The sequence below is a fragment of the Lutra lutra genome, chromosome 2 (genome assembly GCF_902655055.1).
Source record: "Lutra lutra chromosome 2, mLutLut1.2, whole genome shotgun sequence".
NCBI classification, from domain to species: domain Eukaryota; kingdom Metazoa; phylum Chordata; class Mammalia; order Carnivora; family Mustelidae; genus Lutra; species Lutra lutra.
Genome location: NC_062279.1, coordinates 91,877,398 through 91,901,386, shown reverse-complemented (window position 1 = coordinate 91,901,386; position 23,989 = coordinate 91,877,398). Strand labels below are relative to the sequence as shown.

At 35.2% G+C, this 23,989-nt stretch overlaps 1 protein-coding gene across 1 annotated transcript in view; it reads right to left on the bottom strand.

Moving 5' to 3' along the window:
* Positions 1-4,426: 4,426 nt before the first annotated feature.
* Positions 4,427-23,989, bottom strand: part of MMRN1 (multimerin 1) — a 59,095-nt gene continuing 39,532 nt past the window's right edge. The window contains exons 6-8 of the mRNA XM_047717983.1: positions 19,632-21,620; positions 6,520-6,672; positions 4,427-5,295 (exon numbers count right to left, since the gene is read on the bottom strand). Coding sequence (XP_047573939.1) covers positions 4,874-5,295; positions 6,520-6,672; positions 19,632-21,620 — 2,564 coding nt within the window. The 3' untranslated portion in view covers positions 4,427-4,873. The remainder of the gene's footprint in view (positions 5,296-6,519; positions 6,673-19,631; positions 21,621-23,989) is intronic.

Here is a 23,989-nt window from a genome sequence, read left to right as displayed (position 1 = left end):
TAATTAGAATGTCAGCCCAGAGAAATGAACATTACTTTGTTGTTGTTTTCCCTAAACACAAACACAATATAGCTCATTGAAGATTCTCACTGAGCTGTGGTAAAAGCTCTCAAGGGAAGTAGCTTTAGAACACTCCTCAGCTTGTTGATGAAACCCTGGATTTGAAACCACTGGGGCAACAAACACCTTTGCCTCTGACAGTGGAAATCTACCCAACTAAATGTACAGTCTAAGAAGGCCAGGCTTATCATTCCTGCTTTAATGGGTCTTGTATGTACCTTGGGATAGAGGATAGAGGAATAGGTTTGAATAATAAGGAAAATTTTATCAAATTAAAGATTGCCTTTGATGAAAATGAAGAAGATGAAGAATACTACTCAGCTAGTTTTTAATATTTAAAAAAAAAAGTACCAGGTGGTCTATACATTTACAAAATACATATACGTATACAAAAAAAGTACCAGGTTGTCTATACATTTTCTATAGACTTGAATGAAAAGTATGTGATTAAACCTTGTTTTATAAATATATACATTATAATTTAGATATTAGATACATATATACATTTATATTAGATATATTAGATCAATAAAAATTTTAAGTTATATAACTGAATGCATATATAATATTAATAGAAATATATAACCTATAAATACCATTTATATATAATGTAGCTGAAATTTTACAAATTAGAAATTCAGTTAATTCAGTAAACTTAAATTTTGAAACAGATGAACAACAACAAAACAATCCCCTCTAAGGAGATAAAATAGACTAGTCAACTGAAGATCAACATAGCTTATATTTTTTTTTAAGATTTATTTATTTAACAGACAGAGATCACAAGTAGGCAGAGAGGCAGGCAGAGAGAGAAAGGAGGAAGCAGGCTCCCTGCTGAGCAGAGAGCCCGATGTGGGGCTTGATCCCAGGACTCTGGGATCATGACCCGAGCCGAAGGCAGAGGCTTTAACCCACTGAGCCACCCAAGCACCCCAAGTTATATAACTGAATGCATATATAATATTAATAGAAATATATAACCTATAAATACCATTTATATATAATGTAGCTGAAATTTTACAAATTAGAAATTCAGTTAATTCAGTAAACTTAAATTTTGAAACAGATGAACAACAACAAAACAATCCCCTCTAAGGAGATAAAATAGACTAGTCAACTGAAAATCAACATAGCTTATTTTAATAAATTTAAATTGTCATTTCTTAATGCTTAAATGATTTTAGCTCATTCTTCCAAAGTAACAGTTCTGACTGATGAAAGAGAGTAAGGAAGAGCAATTTAGGTGCACCTGGCTTTGAATATGAACTTCTTCAATTCCTGGAGTGATCCAAAGGAGGTAATGGAAGCTTGGTCAGAGATGCAGAAAAAGGAGGGTATGGTTATTAAAGATACATTTTCCTCCTTACAGAGCTACTCATGATTTCAGTGGTAATAAATGTCAGCATGAGTCTGGATAATGTATTTCAAATGCAGCATCTGTCTGTACTGATTTATTTGATATTTATTTTTATATTATTTAAAAAACATGATTTATCCTGCCTGTCACAAAGTAGGTATTTATTCAATAATTGATGAATGAATGGATATGAGATTGTCATCAGTAACTAGGGTCCTACTGTACTTTAGGAGCTTGCTGGGCAGAAAGGTCTGGCAACAGAGAAGAGGTCTGGAATTCAACTACAAAATAATATCCATGAAAGTCTCTCTCTCCATAAGAGAAATCAAGAAAACCTTAATGCTGCATTTTTTTTACACATGGGTAAGTTTGGTTATGACAAGTAGAAATATATTACTAAATTAGTTGTTTTACATTGTTTTGGGTGGATTTAAAAAAAAATTGCCAAACAAATCACAGCAACTTAAAAGTTGCTACAATGGCTCTTTGCTATTGGTAGTAATTTGTCATTTGTGTATTTCTAAAATATGTACAAAAATAAAAAAATGTATTAATCAATAAAATTCCAAACACCAAAGTATCATTTCATGCTAAATGTTCTTAATTATCTAATTATGAAATCAAATAACTAAATTGTGCATGGCAATGACAAATATTGTCAAGAGGTTAACTTCCTTCTGTTCTAATATTTTAAGATTTTATTTATTTATTTGAGAGAGAGAGAGAGTGCGAGTGTGGGGAGGGGCAGAGGGTGAAAATCTTCAAGCCGATGCCCCAGTGAACATAGAGCCCAGTGTAGGGCTCGACTTCAGGACCCTGAGATCATGACATGAGCTGAAACCAAGAGTCAGATGCTGAACTAACTGAGCCACCCAGGCACCCCTGTTCTGCTAATATTAAAGTACATTGATATCACTGGAATCTATGTTGAAAGTATATTTGTAAGACAAAAATTCTGTTTAATCTATGAGTACTTGAAAAAATAGAAACATTTTAGATTGTGATGTAATTTTAGGCAGGGTCTAAATAAACTATCAAAACTTTCCAAATATTTTTGAAAATAACACATTTACACATAACAGAATAGAAATTGTGAGTCACCAAGCCTCCACTTGTAGCCCGAGTCTATTACTCTGTGAGGCTCTGTGAGCTAATTCGGCTTAACATGAGACATTCGGATGGGCAATACTAAAGTTAATGATACTAAATTGTATATTTGAAAGTTGTTAAAAGAGTAACTCTTAAAAGTTCTCATTACTAGTTTTTGATGTGTTCTACTGTATGGTGACTAACATAAGGGGAAAAAATTCTCATCATTAAAGAAACAATGTATTATAACTATGTGAGGTGATGAATGTTAGGTAAACTTTCAATTATATCTCAATTAGAAAAAAAAATCACCTCACTCCATACTTTTCTGCAGGGTTGGCCAAGTTTTATCAAGCTATAGTTTGAAATCTTCTCCTACATAATTATTATGAGTTTCATACATGTTGTTGCATGTCGATTCCTTTTTATTGCTTGGAAGTCTACATATGCATATACTAGAGTTTGCTTAACCATTCTTCTGTTGCTGGACATGTAAGGGGTACCTAGTTTTTGGCTATCACAAGTAAAGCTCCCATGAACATTCACATACAAGTCTTTGTATGGAGATATGTTTTCAAGTTTTGACAAATCTGAAATCTTTCCAAGCTTCTGCCATAAGAAAATACCATTTTTACAAGATTGGCAATTATTTAAAAAGCTGTGAATTTTGATGAGGGTGTATAGGGAATAAAGAACACTCTTCCACATGAGCAAAATGGAACTGTGGATCAGCACAAACTTTTCAAGGGTGATTTGACAGTACTTATCAAAATGAAAAAAAATATGTTTATCCCAGAATTTGCTGGAATTACCCTCTGTGTGCCTCAGTTTCCCAGCAGTGGAAAGATGATGATATTACTTAATGTGTATCTCATAGGTTTAATATGTGATTCATAGGATTATAGTGAACCTTCAAATAAATTAATTCGTGAAAAATGCTTGCCATGCCAAAATTCTTTTTTTTTTTTTAAGATTTTATTTATTTATTTGAAAGAGAGCACATGTAGGCAGAGAGGCAGGTAGAGAGAGAGAAAGGAGGAAGCTGGCACCTGCTGAGCAGAGACCCTGATGCAGGGCTCGATCCCAGGACCCTGACATCATGACCTGAGCTGAAGGCAGAGGTTTAATCCACTGAGCCACCCTGGTGTCCCCAAAATTCTTTTTCATTATTATTTCCACTCCTACTTATAGGAACCTATTCTTCAGAAACACTTTATCAAGTATGTAATAAATGTACCTTTAAGGGTATTCGCTGCAATATTGTTGTAATAAAACACTATAAACAATCTAAAGAAATTTTTACATAAATTGTGGTAGGTCTGTTGGAGGCAATATGGACAAGGTGTGACAGCTGCTGAGGAGACCTGGCCTTGTTCTAAATCCTGCCTCAGTCTTTGCTAGTCATGGAGCGTGGTCCATTCCTTAATCTCTCTGTGTCTCAGTTTCTTCAGCTGTAAAAATGATAATACTAATACCCACTTTGTGAGAGTTTTTGTGCAGAATCAGTGAGATGTTACAGGTAAGTTCCTTAGAAGAGAATCAGGACATAGTGAACATTCCATAAATCGTAGTATTACTTTGGAAGTTTATGTGCCCTTTGTAAGAATATGAGCAGGCCCACATGTGCTGCTGAATAAGGATACTCTCTAGAGGAAGACTTTATTTTCCCTGTAGATATTCTATAATGGGCGCAGGTAAAAGACCCACTTATATATGCTCAGACATAGACTTAAATGTTCAACAATTTGTCAGTTATTACTTTAACCTCTTATTACAGGCAGAGAAAATAGTTAAGCGTATTTCAAGTTTCGAATGCAACTTTCTTAATTTTGGTTACAAATGAAAATTTTAACACATAAAATTGATCAACCCAATAGAGAAGAGATAAAATCAAAGTTAAAAAACAACAACACTTCTTGGTCTTTGAGTAATTTATTTGAACTGTGAATTTAGGAAATATATGTTATATATTTATATACATAGTGAATAACAAGAGGCAAGCATTTTATTGGAAGGACTACTGTGACTGACAAAATTGAATGATTGCTATTTAATCGGATTACCTTATGTTAAATGACTTAACATGAGAGAATAAGAACCATTATGTTAAAATATTTGCTAAAATGCACTTTGTTTTCTCTGCCACTAAATCTCATTAGGAGCAAGAACCACGTCTTTGTATACAGGTTATCCAAAAGATATTCAAATAACCTTATGACATAGACAAACTTACAGCCTACAGATTTAAAAAAGAAGCTGATTTTCATTTCACGTAGAAAAGCCAAAAGCAGAGCAGATGTGCAGGCAAAGATAAATAAAACACTGGCTCCTTCTTAAGAAAGGTGATAGTCTGTCTTTCTTACTAATTTATGTACGGTATAACAAGTAACCACTAAATGTTGTAGCAGGGGGAAATTTGGCAGGAATCGTTCCTTTTACAAGTCGTAACCACACTTCCTGCCCATAATTTAACTCTAATAAAGCATCCCCAGTTAAAACCCTATCACAGTGTATTTCACCGTTAATATTCTCAGACTCAAACGCAAGCTTGTCTCTTCCATCAACCACTAAAAATCCAGAGATATGAGCACTAAATGACTCAATGGTATACTTAAACACATACACCCCAAGATACGGAATTCTGAATTTTCCAGTTCTTGGTGTATATGAAGATCCATAATTGACGTCCAAATTATTAAATAGGATAGGACCAGGCGTAGACATTCCGTATGTGTGAGATGCAAAAAAGGCCACCATCGGTGCATATCTATAAGATCCTTTGGAAAAATCTGTTACAAGAAAAAAAGGGAGTCAGTATTCATGGTTTTTTTTTTTATCATGCTTTGTTTTTCTTCATTTCTTTATCATTTTATCACGTTACAAAAAGGGGTAGCAGAAGGAACCAAGGTCATTCATCAAATTTTTAACAAGGGTATAGGTGTCTGGATGCTTGCTTCTTCTCTTGGCTGAATTACCTGCAATCATTTGCTCTCTGTGAGCCTCAGTTTCTCCATTCAGATCAAGATAGAATGATAATAGCGCTTGATATATCCCTCATAGAAATGCCTCAAAGATTAATTTGCATGTTGCTTTGATCTCTCCAGAGATAAAGGAATTCAAAGCACTCTATGATTATTATGGTATGCCAGAATGTTTTAAAGCTCCTTATAGGAATTGAAGCTGACATGATGTAGAAACAATTTTTCCAGCATCTTGTCAAACAGTTTCTAGAGGCTAAAATGGAAACCAAATGCAATCATATGCAGTACAGAGAAGTAGACAAAAGCAATTTTCTGTGTAATTAATGCCAAATGTACTTACAAAGGCTGAGATTCAAATAATAGACTAAAAAATTTACTCTTTGCTCTGCAGCATATTATTAAGAAAAGCCTGTTTTGAAATATGGTTTTGTGGTTATTAAAGAAAATATATTTTAAATGCTGCACAAATTTTTAATGAAAAATTTAGAAATGGTACACTCTTGAAGTTAATTTATAACAAACAATACTTACGAAGGTAAATGGGCCAAAAAAAAAAAAAGGCTTTTTATTTTACTCAGTACTTTTGAGCATGTTCTAACAGTCCTCACCGTCAAAACGACACTATTAGCTTAATCTTCATGGAAGACGCGCTAATTACTTTTTAAAGCTTCATTTAAATCATATGTGATATGAATCAAAGATATATTTCTTTATCAGCTTGTTTGAGGAGAAGGAGTTTGTACCCATCACATATATGCATCTGTATTTTCTTTTAAGATGCCCGGGAAAAGAAAAAGACTGCCTCTGCAATATCAATATCAAAAATGTCAACAAGTGTACATCAATATGGATTTACCTGGCCGACATTTCCACTTGTAAATCACGTATGTTACTCAGTAAATTTCAGAGGCAAAAGGAATTAATCCTCACGAGTCCAGATTAATCCGGTTTAAATATTCCTTGGTAAACGTTTTCAAGAAGCTTTTTTGTTTAGGATAGCGAGCAAATACAAGGACGCATGCGCTCTCGTACCTGGCGCTAAAGCGTTTTCTTGCACCAGCTTGACAGTGCAGTTGTCACCCGTGAAAGGATGTCGGCAGGCGCAGACAGAGCTCCCTCTTCCATTTATACACGTGCCCCCGTTCTGGCATGGGGACCTGCTACAGTCTGAATACTCCTCTGTTACTGAAAAAGAGTCAAGATAAAAGAGGGTGAAGGTGACCTATTTTCTCGTTGATCTTACAGTTTGAGACAGAATGGGAAAAACGCTGAAGGAGAAATAAGAAAAATGGGTCCCCGGGTGCAGGCTGGCCGCGCGTGTAGTCACAGGACTTCATACAAACCTCTCAAGTCTCCGAGCTTCTTTAACTACGTCTTCCAAGTGGGAATCATCCTGTGATAGTCTAAGTGGGGATAATCCACTGTACTTCTTTGTGTGAAAATGTTAAGATTTTGGTCAACTGTAGAACAGAATAGGGTAACTGGACACAGATTTAGATCTATTTGGAAGTGATACATGATAAAGGTAATATTACAAATCGTTGGAGAAGAAAAGTGTCTATTGAATACACGGTGCTAACATAACTGAATATTCATAAAAACATACTTTCCACATGTACAAAAATGCTAAAGGTAAAAACAACAACCTATATGATTGTATTATAATCAAGTAAAAGGGATATCTTTGTAGAGCTTTAAAATTTTGGAGAACTCAAAGCAAAACAAAACAAAACAAAAAATCCAAAAGCCATAAGAGAAAAATCCTGACATTTGACCACATAAGAATTAAAACACATTTGCAACCAAAGTTGCAGGCTCAAAAGTTCAGTTTCAAAGATAAGGTTCAAAAGTTCAGGTTCAAAGATAAGTGACAGATTGAGAGAAAAATGTTTTGACAGAAACAAAGATCTAATGGATAATATCCATAACGTGAAAAGTTCTGACCAATCTAAAAGATTGTGGGGAAAAAAAAACCTGAAAAAATGGGCAAATGATATGAACTGGCCAATTACTGAATGAAAATGCAAAAGTTCATTATCATTTTTTTTTTTTTAAAGATTTTATTTATTTATTTGTCATAGAGAGAGAAGCGAGAGTGAGCACAGGCAGACAGAGTGGCAGGCAGAGGCAGAGGGAGAAGCAGGCTCCCTGCCAAGCAAGGAGCCCGATGTGGGACTCGATCCCAGGACGCTGGGATCATGACCTGAGCCGAAGGCAGCTGCTTAACCAACTGAGCCACCCAGGCGTCCCAGTTCATTATCATTTTTAAAGCTTATTCAATTTCACTACTAATTAAGGAATAATAAATTTTTACCACCAACATTTTTTCAGGTGTCAACATTCAAAAAGATACAAGATATTCAGTGATGAAGAAAATGGGCATTCTCATATAATGTTGGTTAGAGCTTAAATTGTTAGAAGCTCAGAATGAACAATTTAACCATATTTATCAGAATTAAAAAGGTTCATTCGTTCAAAGCCAGAAATTTTTCCTGGCAGAATATATACTCCAGAGATACTTGCCTATGTATACAAAGAAAACTGTTAAAAATGTTCTTTATGGCATCATTTGCATTAGTGAAAAACTGTAAGACACCTAAATGACCATTTCATTGTTAAATAAATTATAGGTATTTTTTCCCTAAGGAATATTAGACAGTAGTTAAAGTATGAGATAGATCCCCGGACACATTTGATTTACTGAAGGCAGCAAGATCCAGTTCACACATTAGATATAGAATAATTTCAATGATTTAGAAAACCTTAAATTATGAATATGGTTATAAACATCATACATAATTATGTAAACACAGAGAAAATGTTGGGGAAGAATAGGTTGCTGGTCACAGTTACCGCTATGGCGCCACCTTGTGACAAGTTTGAACAGTTTACAATTCACTCATTTCAAAATACGGATTGTTGATGACTTTTAAATTGAGGGTTGTTTGGTTTAACATTTTTCTCAAGAAGTGAGATCTGTAAATGTTTTATATACGTTATGCTTCATGTTTAAATAATTCAAATTCACATAGATTGTGACCAAACTACATGCCAGTATTAGAAATTTTTTTTCAAAGAAAATATATATTACTTAGTAATTAGAGAATAGTTTACATTATTTTGATATACTTTTGCAATATTCCATACACTATTTTGCTCACTAAGATACATATGGAAAACATTACATATATGCAATAGCTTTTCAAAATGTTTCAAACTGGCCTACATTTTCTTTAACATCTTTTCTCAACCAAGTGAATAGGTTCTTAAACCCCTCTATTCACTATTAGCTATCATTCTAAAACCTAGCCCATTTCTTCCTCACTTTAAAAACTTCAGTGATTCTCTAATGCCTATAGAAATGTGAATTCTTGACGTCAAAGCACTGGCTTAATTTGTTTTCACATTTTCTGAATCTAGCACAGTGATTGAATCACAGGGTGGTGTTCAATTACTGGGTTTCACCAGGAATGAATCAACTGTGCAGGGGAGCTGGGGCACACTGAATTATTTGTGCTATCTGACTAGCTCTATAATTCTTATTTTCCCATTTTCTTATAAATGCACTCTCACCTGGAGACTGCCCCATGCATGAATCAGGGATCAAACAGATGTACTTTTTTTTGTATTGCTATTGGCTTTATGTTGCTTCTATATGACCAGGGTCTTTGCCTTCTATTTAACATCTAGGATGCACTTTTCATTTTTCTCCTCTGTCTATTCCATTACCTCTAGGAATGGGGTGTTTCCTTGTTCTCTTTGAGTCATTTTAGAGGATGCCATTTTGCCCTTTATTCCAACTTCTTTGGAGGGTCATTCATCTGGAGGAAGGGTTCACTTGAGTTTGCTTGGGGCCTGCTGTCTCCTATCACTATAGTAACTCAAACTTGCTGAGAATACACCTGGTTTGCCTGCTGGGGCATCTCTCATGTACCCACCGAATTCCTGTTCAGGGTGCTTCGTACTTTGGTCTGCACCTTCTTCTGTCACATGTGTTTTAAGTTCCTTTCTTGCCTTCTTTGATATTTTAGATATCTCTGGTCCCCAAGTCCCTGCCTCAATAATTCACATTATGACACATAAAATTATGCCTATGGCTCCCAGAACTGGATGTATTAGGAATAGACTCTGATTAGAGCAGGCTACAGTAACAACCGCCAGTTATGACCTTATACTGAAATGAAATGACCTTATACTTCTGTTAACATTATATAAACATGAGGTGTTCATTGTCTATTTTTGCATCTGTATTACAGTGTATCATAGCAGGTCTTCTATGCCTTGATGTCACTGAAATTATCTAAAATCTCATATTTAAGTCATTTTAGCACGAACTTGCAATTATTACCAAGAATTACATTTATCTTATTGGACTTATCATCTGTCCATAGAAACTGTTCTTTGTTTTAATTCTGTATACGATGTTTTAATGAACTTATCATTTCCAAATTTACTTTTTTTTTTTAAGATTTTATTTATTTATTTGACAGAGAGAGATCACAAGTAGGCAGAGAGGCAGGCAGAGAGAGAGGAGGAAGCAGACTTCCTGCCAAGCAGAGAGCCCGATGTGGGGCTCGATCCCAGGACCCTGGGATCATGACCTGAGCCGAAGGCAGAGGCTTCAACCCACTGAGCCACCCAGGAGCCCCCCGAATTTACTTTTTATGTGTTCATCCAAATCACTGATAAAAATATTTAATGGACCAGTGTCAAGCACAGAGCTTTAAAACAACCAAGACTGATTGGCATTGACTTATCAAATTGAAACTATTTACATTTTAATATACAATCGGCTAAAATCTACTTTGGTACATCATCCACCTTACATTTTTTACTTTATTACTAAAATACTTAAAAAAATGGTTAGGTACCTATGTAAGTTCCTGCACATATTTGTCTCAAAAGGCAATTTTTTCTTGAATTAACAACAAAGATAAGACCCCCAAAGAGCATCATTTTCTTTTCAAAATCTTTTCTCATCCCCGTCAGTAGAATTAATTACGTTAATTCTCTTAATTATTGCCAGATGCACAGAAGTTCTCTTGTTGAACTTATCGCACTCCACTGTAATTGCTCCCATGTCCTGACTTCCAATTAGATTGTGAGCTTTCTCGAAGTCAGGGCTCGGGTCCTCTACTACACGGCGTGTCACTGCTAATTAGCACAGTGCCTGACATACCGAGTGCAAAAATGTCTTTTTAAAGATGAATAAACCAGCACAGGGTCATGAAAGGAATTGCTGAGTTACCATACTGTACATCTGAAACTCATATAATACTGTATGTTAACTACCTGGAGTGAAAATAAAAACTTAAAAACAATTAAGGTGAATGAACAAATCATTGCAAGATTGAGTAGATGATGATATATAATCCAACACTCTATCCCTTCTCACAGTTCTCAAAGACCAGGTAGAATTTAATGCTATGAAGTCATTGGCATGTTTTTCTAGAGACAAGGAATCATCTCAAGCAAACTTTTCACAGCTTCTCCCCTACCTTGGGCTTCAGGAATTCTTAAACTCTTTCCAGTCCATTTATTTTCGTTGGTAGAGGTCGGTGCAATTAGTTGAATAGTTCTGCTAACTCAACATTCTACTATCTTGTGCAAATGGCATAACTAATCCTTCAATATTCATTTCCCTGCTCTGACCATGACTAAAATTCCTTTGCCATTATCTTGGAATGTTTCATAAGCTTCAATTCGTTCTGGTCTGTTCTTTCTGGACGCTAATATATGCTCAAGTTACACCTTCCTATTAATCCTACTTCTGTATTTCATAAATGTTCATGTTAAATTTGAACTGATTGGAGAGCTCCCTACATTTTCAAAAGCACTCTGCCTTTGCTAATATTTGCCATTCTTTATTATAATTATTTGTGTAATGTATGAGGTCCATGAGAAGAGGAAGTGTGTTGAATTTACCACTCTGTCTACTCAATCTTTCTCAGGGCTCATTCAACACTTACTCAATAGATATTCAATGGACAAAATAAAGCAGCATATTATATTGATGTTTTCTTCTTCGTTCTTATTTTTATGTATGTTTTACATATATTTTTAATTTTGTTATTTTCATTGTTTAGTCCTATTTCATCATTAAGATCTTATTTTTTTCTTTCTTTAACAATAACATTGCAGAGGGCAGATTTCTGCTTGGAGCAGAATGGAGTTTCCAACAGATTACTGAGGAAACCTAGCATTGCCTTTGGGCCAGTTTGTCCTAAACAGAGAAACACATTATGTACAAATCCACTACACAACTTTGCTCAAGGTAACATGTCCACACAACATTAGGACTTTATTTTTCATCCCAATTCCAATGCTCTCTAAAATGATTCCTTCCACTTATGGACACATTAACTTTCAGCACTATGCTGTGTCCCCGTTTATCAAAATTGTTCCTATCAAATAAGGTTTATCCTTCTGTTGTTCTAAAAATACTCTATATGTTCCTTTCCAACAACTTTAAAAAATGTGGATATTTATTTGTTTATATGACATTTCCAAACTCCTTGTTCTAAGTACTCATATTTTGTCCATTGGTGTATGGATGGATGGATGGAAATATTGTTTCCAACTATCTTTACTACTTTTCCTTCATAGTGTTTTTACTTTTATTCTTTATAAGTCATATCTGTTGCTCTTGATACTGTTTCTGAGATCTTTTTTTCTCAGTCCTTTAAATATAATTTTAAAGCTCATTTAATCATATCAGCAATCCTTACCAAATGTATTATCCCTGTCCCAGAAGATTTACTCTAACCTTTGTCACTAAATTATCACTTATTTATCTTAAGTCATGACCCAGGAAATCAACTGTTTTTATTTGATATTATCAACTCTATTCACCTTTTTCTTAAAAGTCATAACCTTTAATCAAAAGCACTATTTAAAAAATGACAAACATATTAAAATATGTACAAATCATTAGTCATTAGGAAAAGGCAAAAGAAAACCCTAGATACAACAAAATGTTATTCAATATAAACATAGTTGAAAAGTTCCAATTAAACTTACAATAAAATATGTATTCTTTCTTTTCAGAGTCACTTTAAGCTGTGTATACTAAAATTGGCAACTAAAACCTTAAAGTATGTTTCTCAAACTTCATGTTCAATAAAAATTTGGTACAGCTATTATTTTATCCTTCAGTTTTTTTGTCAAGATGCAACTCAGACCACTGTGCAGTAAGCTCACAATATGTGATTTAATAATCCCTACACTTTCCTTTTCATGTTTGATAATTAATATGACACAAAATAATACCACATGGGCAATTTTGAATTCACAGTGTTTTTTGATGACCAGTAGAAGGACATCCATTCATTGTATTTAATTATAGATCAAATAATAATCAAATTTGGTTTCAACTCTCAGATGCCAAAGAAATAGTCCATTGTTGAGAAAGAGCTCCTGTGATTCTTGATAGAGAAAGAACCCAAACATGTGCAGTGTCTGTGTAAATGGAACCTGGTGTTCTGTCCAATTTCCTTTTTTTGTCAGACCATGTGTTATAAATTTTGGTTCATATGCAGGAATCAAACACATGGCTCCTGTCTGCTCACCTAAGACATCACAGCCATTTTACTGCAGGACAAGGTGCAGGAAGGGGCTGTCAATTTTGTCAGCATCCTCTCCTCAACTGTCATCCTTCCATTGGAAGGAGAATTACGTAGAAAGCTGGAGAGTCGTATCTTCTCCCAGGGAACCATAAACGAAAATAGTTCACTTAATATTCTCTTCAACACTGGTATGTTTTATTGACAACAACTAGGGAGACTATCCCCAGTAGATAGGCTTGCTAATCAATTGTGACACAAAGAATACCTTTAAAATCATGAGCAGAAAGGAATTCATTAAGCAGGCCTCAGACTGCTATCTTTAGAAAGGGCTGCCTGCCAGGTTTTGCCCTTAGCCCACATCTGGGCTCTTGGCTTCTTGCCATTTCCTAACTGTAAGTGTCATCCACTGTGCCCAGACTATTTGTACAAACAATATGTTTAGGCTGAACATCTGACTTCTTTCTGGGAGTCCAGAATTTTGGTAAGGACTAGGCAGAGGGTGCGTATGTGACCAGTCCTGTTATGGACTGAATATTTGTGTCCACTCAAAATTCATGTTAGGGGCGCCTGGGTGGCTCAGTGGGTTAAAGCCTCTGCCTTCAGCTCAGGTCATGATCCCAGGGTCCTAGGATCGAGCCCCGCATCGGGCTCTCTGCTCAGCCGGGAGCCTGTTTCTTCCTCTCTCTCTCTCTCTGCCTGCCTCTCCGCCTACTTGTGATATCTCTCTCTCTGTCAAATAAATAAATAAATAAAATTTTTAAAAAAATTAAAAAAAAATAAAAATTCATATGTTAAAATCCTGACCCCCAATCTTATAATATTGGTAGGTAGGGACTTTGAGCGGTGACTAGGTCATGAGGGTGGAGTCCTCACGAATGGGAGTAGTGCCTTTTTTCAGCAGACCCCAGAGAGGTCTCTCACTATATCCCTTTCTGCCACATGAGAATACAAGGATTTGGCAGTCTGCAACCTGCAAGAGGGTTCTCACCAGATTCCAGCTTACTGGCCTGATGTGAGACCTCCAGCCTCCATAACTGTGAGAAATAAATTGCTATAGTTTATAAGTGATCCAATCTATGGTACTTTGTTATAGTAGTCTGAATTGACTAAGACAAGCCCCAGTAAAACCCTTGGGTGCTATTTGATGGACTTCCTTTGACAGAAATATTGCACATTTGCATGCGTATGCGTGTGTGTGTGTGTGTGTGTGTGTGTATTTGTGACTAGAGAAAAGAGCACACACAAGCATGTCCCATTCCAGGACAGAGTGAGCATAAGGAAGTTTGCACATGGATTTCTCCAGACTCGGCCTGTATCATTTCCCTCCACTGATCCTACCATGTATCTTTTCACCATAATAAACTTCAGCTATGTGCATCACTCTGTGCTGAGTTCCAGGAGCTGATGCTAACAGATCACCGAACTTGTGTGTGGTTTTGGAGACCCTATAAAACACACCATAAATTCTAAATTCAAGCAGTTATCCTTCAAAATTTAATCAGCTTTTAGTTAACCATTTTGGAGAGAAGTCAACTTACTGATACCTCAAGTTATCTTGAAAATGTTATTTTTTAAATAATATGGGAAGACATCTAAAGAGTAGCAAATACCTTGGAAAAGACCATTAAAATTTTTGCAGATATTTTTTAGCGTTTATTGATACACATTCATTTTTGTGCAGCTAAGCCTTTATATTTTCTATGTTATTCTTTTTGAGTTATTATTATATGATAGGCATAAGTTATGAATATATGTTGAATTTAAAATGCAATGACTTTATAAAGTAAAGATAGGGGATGATGGAACACCTAAGTCTGTAAATTATGTTGATATATGTATATGCATATGTAATATATATCAAATATTAAGTGAAAATATTAGAGAAAACCCATAAATGTTGGGTATAGCTAAAAACAAGCATCATATAATTATAACTAATTTAATAATATACTTTTACAAGTTAGTTCACGATCCTCAAAATAAACTTTTGAGGTGGTTATATTATTCTATATTTTACAAATGAAGAAAGCAAATTTTAGGAAAATGAATGACTTGTTACAAACAAAAACATTGCCAGGCAAGACCTGAACATTCGTTTCCTGACTCCAAAATCAGTGCTCCTTAGTCATCATAATTGCTTCAATGCAGAGTTACAAAAATTAAAAGTGGGTTTAAAACAGAATAAAACAGTGAAATATCCAGGCTCTTATTTTCTCTGTTAAATCGCTTATATCCTCAGTGATGATAATTTTAGAAAGTTGTATTTGGTACACTACCAAATCTTCTGTGGAAGGTAATCTTTCTTAAGAGGAGTTGTTAAAGGAGTAATTATGAATAAAAGAGGTTTATTATGAGAGTTAAGTATACCTGGCAAACATTGGGAATAATGTTGCAATAAAAAGTCAGTGGTCTCATGAGCATTAGGTGCCCGTCCTCCGTGATGTTGTCGTCAATATGGATGTGCTACCGCAGGACTGAGCTCCTCTTAGGAGGAAAGCAGCCAAACCCTCCTGCAGGGACAAGTCTGCCAATTGCTGTACAAACAAATCTTCAAAGATGAAATAAAACCCTCTTGGTGTCTATGGGAATATTATTTAGACACAAATCAAATATTTAGTGATTCAACTGGAATAGCTTATCAGCACTGGCCTAGGAGGAATCATAATTAACATAACTGAATGTGGGGCTGCCTCACAAGAAGTGAGAGGGATAGGACCCTGCATTTTGCCCTTCTACCACATTAGTCAAGGAAAGATGCTGTGAATAACTGATGGTCACTTCCAATGACAACTGCCCATTAGTCATACTACAGAAAAATCCAAACTGAAAAGTAGCACCTTTACCTCCTGGTAAGTACAGAAATGAATGGCAGTATTTGGATCCTCAAGAAGGAAAACTCCTTCAGAGTATTGATTCTGGCCATCTGGAATATTCAGATACAGCCATACTCAGATCTGATGCCCTGAACAGAAGCAGAAGGAAGAGAAAGGCAGGTGAACAAACTCCACAATCTCTTTGAGTAGAGTGGTTGAGGACTGAGTCCTGAGTCCATCAGGCCAGGAGTCAGGCTCTATCACCAACTAGTTGCATGACCTTAAGCACAAGAGGCCAGTTCATCTCTCCGAGGGTTAGTTTACTTATCTTCAAAATAACAATAATGACAACTACTTCCTAAGTATTGTTAAGTGAGCTAACATATATAGTATAATTTGTATAGCACCTGTGATATAGTTATTAATAAGTAGTATCCAATGTTATGTTATTATAATATTACTATTATTAGGCTTAAAAGGAAGTTATCAGTATTAAAATTAAGTTTTAAAAACTAAATTCATAGGATTTTTCATTCTATTAATGGCACTTATTATTCTGTAAATGATAGTGACTCTAATTTGAATAACATTATTGTGAGATTCATAAGATGATGATAAACTATCTTCTGATGTTAATCTGGCTACATGGTTATTTATAATATAATAGTAAAGGTCAAAGGAAACAACCAAATTTTAGCCAGTGTGCCAGTGTGTCCCACCCTTGGTATGAAACAGGGTATCAAACAAACTGGTTAATTGCAATTGGTTTATTCTTTACCTTTTTCTTTTTCTTTCTTTCTTTCTTTTTTTTTTTCTGGGAGAGAGAGAAAGACAGCGAGCACAAGCAGGGGGAGGGGTAGAATGAGAGGGAGAGAGAGAAACTTAAACAGTCTCCATGCCTAGCATGGAGCCCAAAGGGGCTTGATCTCACCACCTTGAGATCATGACCTGAGCAGAAAACAAGAGTCAGGGGCTTAACTAATTGACCCACACAGGTGCCCCACAGCTGGTTTGTTCTTACAGGAGAACTTAGACTAGACTTCACCATAAGCTGTCCAATGAATGCCATCGGTTTTATGGCCCATCGAAGCTGGCTTAATAAGTATGCACATCTACACAACTACTAAAGGGTCCTACATATTATGCTGCTGGTCTTACATAAAGTGTAATTATTTAATTTATAAAGTATAAATAATTTAATTACATAGCGTGTAATTAATTACTAATTTTGGTAGGCAGGTCTATAAAAAAAATTCTACTTCCAGTAAATAAAGGAACAGGAAGCAATTTTATCAAGACATCATTGGAAAAAAGAGAATGAGAACTAAGTTAATGATTAGCCCATTAAATTCAATATTGAGTCACCTGCTATATAAATATCTAAATATTGGGGCGCCTGGGTGGCTCAGTGGGTTAAAGCCTCTGCCTTCAGCTCGGGTCATGATCCCGGAGTCCTGGGATCGAGCCCCGCGTTGGGCTCTCTGCTCAGTGGGGAGCCTGCTTCTTCCTCTCTGCCTGCCTCTCTGCCTACTTGTGATCTCTGTCTGCCAAATAAATAAATAAAATCTTAAAAAAAATAAATAAATATCTAAATACAATTTTAATAAATTAACAGGCATTCTTTATACTATAAAAGATTATAAGTTCTTATGTGTATTAAACCTTTTACCTCAATTAATTTTGAAGCTATTTAAATTTTATATTTACTATATAGGTCCAGGCATTTTTTTGGTTTAAGGAAAAAAAGAAATAACATGGTTTGCTTGGTGTATGACCACATATGCTGGAGTAGAGCTTAACTGAAACTCATTTGCAATGTCCAGAGAAGACCAAGGATTGAGATAAAATGGAAAAAGAACAGCTTATCATTTTTCCTGAATTCGTGTAAGAACATCTCCTATCGAACTACTACCTTCTTTCTCTAGGAAACATGTACATCTGAATTGTTTGTTCTGTGATTCCACATGACAAGATTAGTCTTCCTGGGTCAGACTAATTGCAAGGAAGCCATAAATAAATACAGTAATTTAAGTAGTCAAGAAGCAATTCAGCTTTGTATTATTCTGTGATTTTTTAATGTTATCAAAACATTCAGAGATTAAAGATGGAGTCATATTATGTCAGGACAGTGATCACTCCTCTGTAATTAGAAAGCAATAAAATAAAAAATTCATCCGGTTGCACATATAACTTAATAGCAAACTCCTATGAGAGGAACACTGCCATTTCTTTTAGTCAGAATCAGCAGCCATTCTTCTCATTGTGAAAAGTTCAAACATATTCATGAGACACTTCTTTCGTGAGAGACTTCTGTATGTTTATATGCACTGCATTGAATTCTTCCTTCCTCCCAGATTTATGCCTCTCTTCTGGTATTTACAACATCTATTAATTATCCTGCCACCCTATCATTTCCCAAATTCAAAACTTCAGAGTATTCTAGGTCTTCTCCCTCCCCAGGTGCCGTGCATTCAGGCTGTGAACAGCTCACGTTTTTTATACAGTAATGCGCTCTGCACATATTCCTACTAATGAGCTCAGCAAAATACCTATCCCAATCCCATCACTTAAAAGGAAGAAACAGAGACCCAGAGAGGTGGACTTGCTTAAAGTTACAGAGAAATCCCCGAAACAACTAGGACCCCAAATCCTGATTTGTTGTTCCTTGGATCATTTGTTTTTCCACTCTCCTGCTGTTTCTGTTAATACCTTTACAACAAGTTTCACATTTGTCCCCTCTGTTTCAACTTCCTCTTCCTCAGATCTGGCTCTTACCACTCTGCTAATACTGTCCTAACTGGTATCTCTAATTTCATTCTTTGCGGTTTTGCTCTATGCTTCTGCTAGCTTCATGCCTCTGACATATGTTTCTTCCCATACCCAACCCTCTCCTCCAAATTTTCAAAGACCATTCTTAGAAAACTGCGTCTAAAGGCCTTAGTGTTATAATCTACATGCGTCCACCCAAAATTTATATGTTGACATTCTAAACCCCAAAGTTGGTGATATTAGGAGGTGGGGCCTTTGGGACATGGAGCCCTCATGAACAGGATCAGTGTTCTTTTAAGAGATACCCAGAGAGATTGCTCACAACACAGCAAGAAGTCACCGGTTGTGGCCCAGGAAGAGGGCCCTCACCAGAGTGTAACCATGCTGACACAGCAATCTTGGACTTTCTAGCCCCCAAAACTGCGAGAAATACATTTCTGTTATTTGGGGCTCCTCCAGTCTTTGGTATTTTGTTATTGCGGCCCAAATGGACTAAGACACTTAGCTTGGCATTTGTAGTTTGCTGTGACCTACCCAAATCAAATTCCTGCTCATGTATGCATTCATTCATTCAGTCATTCAACAGATATTTACTGAGTTCTTATAGTATACCAGACATTTTGTCAGATAATGCCAAAATGAGTAAGACTCAGTCTGGTCATTTTCATTCAGAAGCTCATTATCTAATAGTTTTCCTTAATTATACATAAAAGCAAAAATGTTCTACAGGGAGAAATCTGATTGTATTACAGGGGTCTTGTCAGAAAAAAAGAAACATGTAGACAAATTATAAACATGATAAACACTTAATGCCTGATTTACATAGGATGGAATCAGCTTCAAATGGTATATCAGTGATCTTTGAATTACTCAACGATTCACTCAAGTTCAAGAAAGTGCCTTTTATTTCTTATGGTATTGATAAACCCCACAGATCTACTAAACATCTTTTAAATGAAAAGAGAGATTAAATGTTATTATTTCAGCAATAGCTTACCAGGAACTAGAAGGTTGTCTGTGTTTCTTTGGGACCGGCCTATCAGGACAGTGGTCAGATTCACTGTTGGTTTTTTAAGTGAACTAGGTTTCTTCAGCACTGGTTTTATTTGCTTCTGAGACTTGGCAACATTGGCAAGACTACCAGACAGTGTTTGATTTATATACCAAGTTAAATTAGATATGGCGATTTGAGATTTTATTTCAATTACTGATTCCACGAATTCTGTCAGACCTTTCTGAAGGAGCTGAAGATCAGGTTGGGAACTTTCTATCCGCTTAGGTATGCTTGCGTTCAGTTCTGAGATATGTGTAGAAGCATTATGACACATGAGTGAGACTTCAGACAGAGTTTTGTTAAGCGCAGTGAGGTGAACCGAGAGGTGAATGGATTTTGCTTCCAACGCCTTAAATCTGGAAGTCAGTACCTGCAGTTGAAGAGCCTGGTCTCTTTCATTTGTGGTCACACTGCCTTTTTTTAGTGAAACATAATAAGGTATGAGTGTCTTGGCCACTTTAGTCTCAATATCTTGCAACCTAGTTTCAAAATTTTTGGAAATATTTGTGGCTGAAAGCATTTTTTCCTCCAAATGACTCATATTTTGCTGGTGTTTTATCACTTGGGAGGTGGTTTCATTGAACATTTGATAAATCTTTTGAAAGCTGGACTGACTTAGTTTTTCCTCCTTAGGCATATTTGCAAGGACCTTGGCAACTTGCAAAACAAAGTTGTATCTCTGATCGTCATTGACCAACATCTGAATGGAATCATTCAAGTGTTGGAATTGAGAAATAAATGTCAAAATGGTTTCCATATTTTGGGTACATTGATGATGGACTTCGGGATTATACTTTATTGAATTTAAAGTTTCTTTTAGCATGTAGTTATCCTGAATGAAATCAATGGCATTATTTATAATAATCATTGTCTTATTTAGGCCGTCTTCCATTTCTGAGGCATATTCATTGATACGCCTGTCCAAGGCATCACTACGACTCTGTACTTCATTCCTAAGTGAGTTGTGTCTTTTTGAAAGTTCTTTGATAAGAATATTTAGACTGTTGACAGCACTTATCAGGTTTTCCACTTTCTTCCTTGTAGCTATTGCTTCCTTTGGTGGTTCTTGCGCAATTGTCTCTCTAAAAGGTGTTGCCTGCTCAAGCAAAGGTTGAAGGATCTCCATATCATAAGTCAAATCATTTAGCTGCTCATTCATTTTATCCATCTTATTGTCCATTGGAAAGAGAACTTCAGCCAGTGTTTGGTTTAAAACTTGTAAATTCTCTTCTGTGTCCTTAATTTGAAATTTAAAATCATTTCTGCACTTAGATAACATGTCTTCGCATTCACCCCTGATAGATTCCTTCTCCATCTCCAAAGCAATGGTGAGATTGTTAATCTTGCTGTCTTGGATGTGCAAATCATCAAACACGTGCAGCATCATCAAACCCTGCTTCTTTATGTTCTCTTGTAGAGCAGACATGTACTCAGTGACATTACTGTGAACTGACTCAGCAGTTGGAACACCCCTCTGATCTGATACTTGTTCCGTTGATAAAAGCTGCTCGTGTACTTCCTTCATTTTAGACAGAGTCTTGTTGAGGGATTCATAATACAAAATGCTCCGTGAATGTTCCTGTTCTAAAGCACCTTCTAAGTGAGCTTGCTTTGCTTCTAGTTCTTTAATAGGCTTCTCACAAGTGACAGTAATTTCTTGCCTTATATTCACAATGCGATTTTTTAGATCTAGTACATCAGTCAAAGTGGGCCTGTTTTCTTGCATTAAAACAGACTCTTGCTGGACTGCTATTAAAACCACAGATTCATTAACCTGTCGAATTATTTGTCTGGTGTTTTCAAGGTCCTCTGATAAGCTTGATACAGTCTTAAAGAGCTGTGCTATTGTCTCTTGCATGTCATTTTGAAAAATTTTAAATTGCTCTCTTACTATGTTCTTTACCAGATCATTAATGCTTTTGGATTTTAGGCCTAGAGAAAAAATATTAAACAACAATAAATGATATATGATTTTAATTAGGTAAACTTCAGATATCTCTAAAAAGATAAAAAATTTGAGCTAAGCACCACTAACATGTAATAATAAAAATACTTCCTCACTACACTTACTTATGAAATTCCAAAAATTACTATAGTTCATAGAAGGTGAAAGCCTTCTTAACTGGTAAGTCTGAGGAGAGAAATTAATTGTGGTGTAGAACATATCACAGTCATAAACAAAAGACATGAAGGAACTGCTATTGATTTCAGTTAATAGATCCTCATATGTTATGATTCTAAACCTAGTCTTACTCTGGTATGAAAATAAATGGCTTTGGGCTCTCAGGCTCAGTAAATAATACCTGGTGTTATCTCATGACTATGCTATTAGGCTGTTAGTAATTAGTTTTCAGGGCTTGTGCTTTGAGCTCATAAAAACGAATAAATTGACTGCAGAGAAGAAATTTAATGAAATTCCCAAATAAGGAAAATTATGAAGTAATAGTCACAAGATTCGACAATAGTTTATATCAACAATAAAATAATAATGAGAGGTTTGGGGATCACCAAACAAAGACAAATGAAAATAAGAATTCAAGATATATTGGTTAACGTAATATGACATTAATTCTTCATAAAAATAAGAGGAAACTTGCTGCTAATGAAACATATATTAGTATTTCCAGTATTAGAAAGCATGGACTAATCAAAAGTCAGAATTATGGACAGTTCTAAAAGTAGTATTTAAAAAAAAAAGGAAAAGGATCCAGAAGAACTCAAGACTCAGAACTATTCAGAAGAGGAAATTAATATTTAAAAATGGAAAAAAAACAATGTATCAAACCTGTTACATGCAAAAACAGAAAATGGGAAAAAATAAAACATATGCTTGAGGTGTATTTATAGTACATAGCTACGAAGTGTCTATAAATGGAAGATATTTCCACTCAAATCCAAATGGTAGCTAATGACTGTAATGTAAAACATGGCCAATATCCTACAAAGCATTTTGAGCAGGAAGGTCTGCACAACTGTGAAATGACTTATGGCTGCCATAAGGCTTATTTAAGAAAGATCATTGTAGAATAAAAATATATAGTCTCTACATGTCTCTATTTCATAAGCACGTTTTAAAGAGTATCTGAGACCCATGAGAGATTTACATAAAAAGTATGTGAAAGATCAATTATAGCAAATAGAATGATGTACTGCTTGAGCATCTTGATATTAACCTGGTACAATGGCAAAGCTGTAAATGTTGTTTACATGAATAAAGATTTCCCTGGAAATCTTATACACTATAGTTCAATATTGCTGATTGATCTTTAGGTAACAGTATTTCCAGAGTAAAAAAAAATATATATACTTTACATTTCTAAGCATAGTGAAGACTGAAATATATTTAACAGGCCAAAAAATATAAGTAAGTGAAAATCAACCTGTATATAATGGAAAAAATAATAGTAAAAATGTTTAGTATGGGAACAATAATGACACTGCACCAAAATACTAAGGAAAGGATACATTAATTAGAAAGTTTAAGCAGTCATAATTACGATAAATTATACTGAAATAGTCCTAGCTTTTATATGTGATACCATGAATAATCACACCACAGGTTTTTAAAGTATTTTTATTTTCTAAATTTTACTTAGCATTTAACTGGTTACTCATTTGCACAACAAATCTTCACTGAGTGTATTTTATATGTTACACAGAAAGTAAAATTTGGAAAACTAGACTTCAAATACTTAAAAATAGAATATGTTCGCTTCACTGGGTATAAGGTGCTACTCAATAGCAAATGTCTTTTTTTTTTATTGCACTTCCCACAAGATCATTTAGTCATTTCCTGTTAGTTAAAATTGTCTTAAATTTTCATGACAACTTGATGAAATACAATAAAATATTTAAGGTTAGGGATCAGACCTTCTTGGAATTTATATAATTTTGGCCTTAAAATGTTTTTCAATATTGAAAAGGTAAACTAAAACTTAAGCATAATTGAATTAATTCATTGTGGCAACAAAAATAGCTGTTTAAATTCATCCAACAAAAAGAATGTGATCTGGGGCACTTGGGTGGCTCATGCAGTTAAGTGTCTCTTAGTTTTGGCTGGGGTTAGGATCTGAGGGTCATGAGATTGGCCCCGTACTGGGCTTCGTGGTCAGTACAGAGTCTGCTTGAAATTCTCTCTCTCTCTCCTTCTGTCCCTTACCCCCCAATTTTGCATGAGCAAGCATGTTATAAATAAATAAATAAATAAATAAATAAATAAAATTTTTATTTTTATTTTTTTAAGATTTTCTTTATTTGAGAAAGAGAGTGAGAGAGAGCATGAGAGGGGAGAAGGTTAGAGG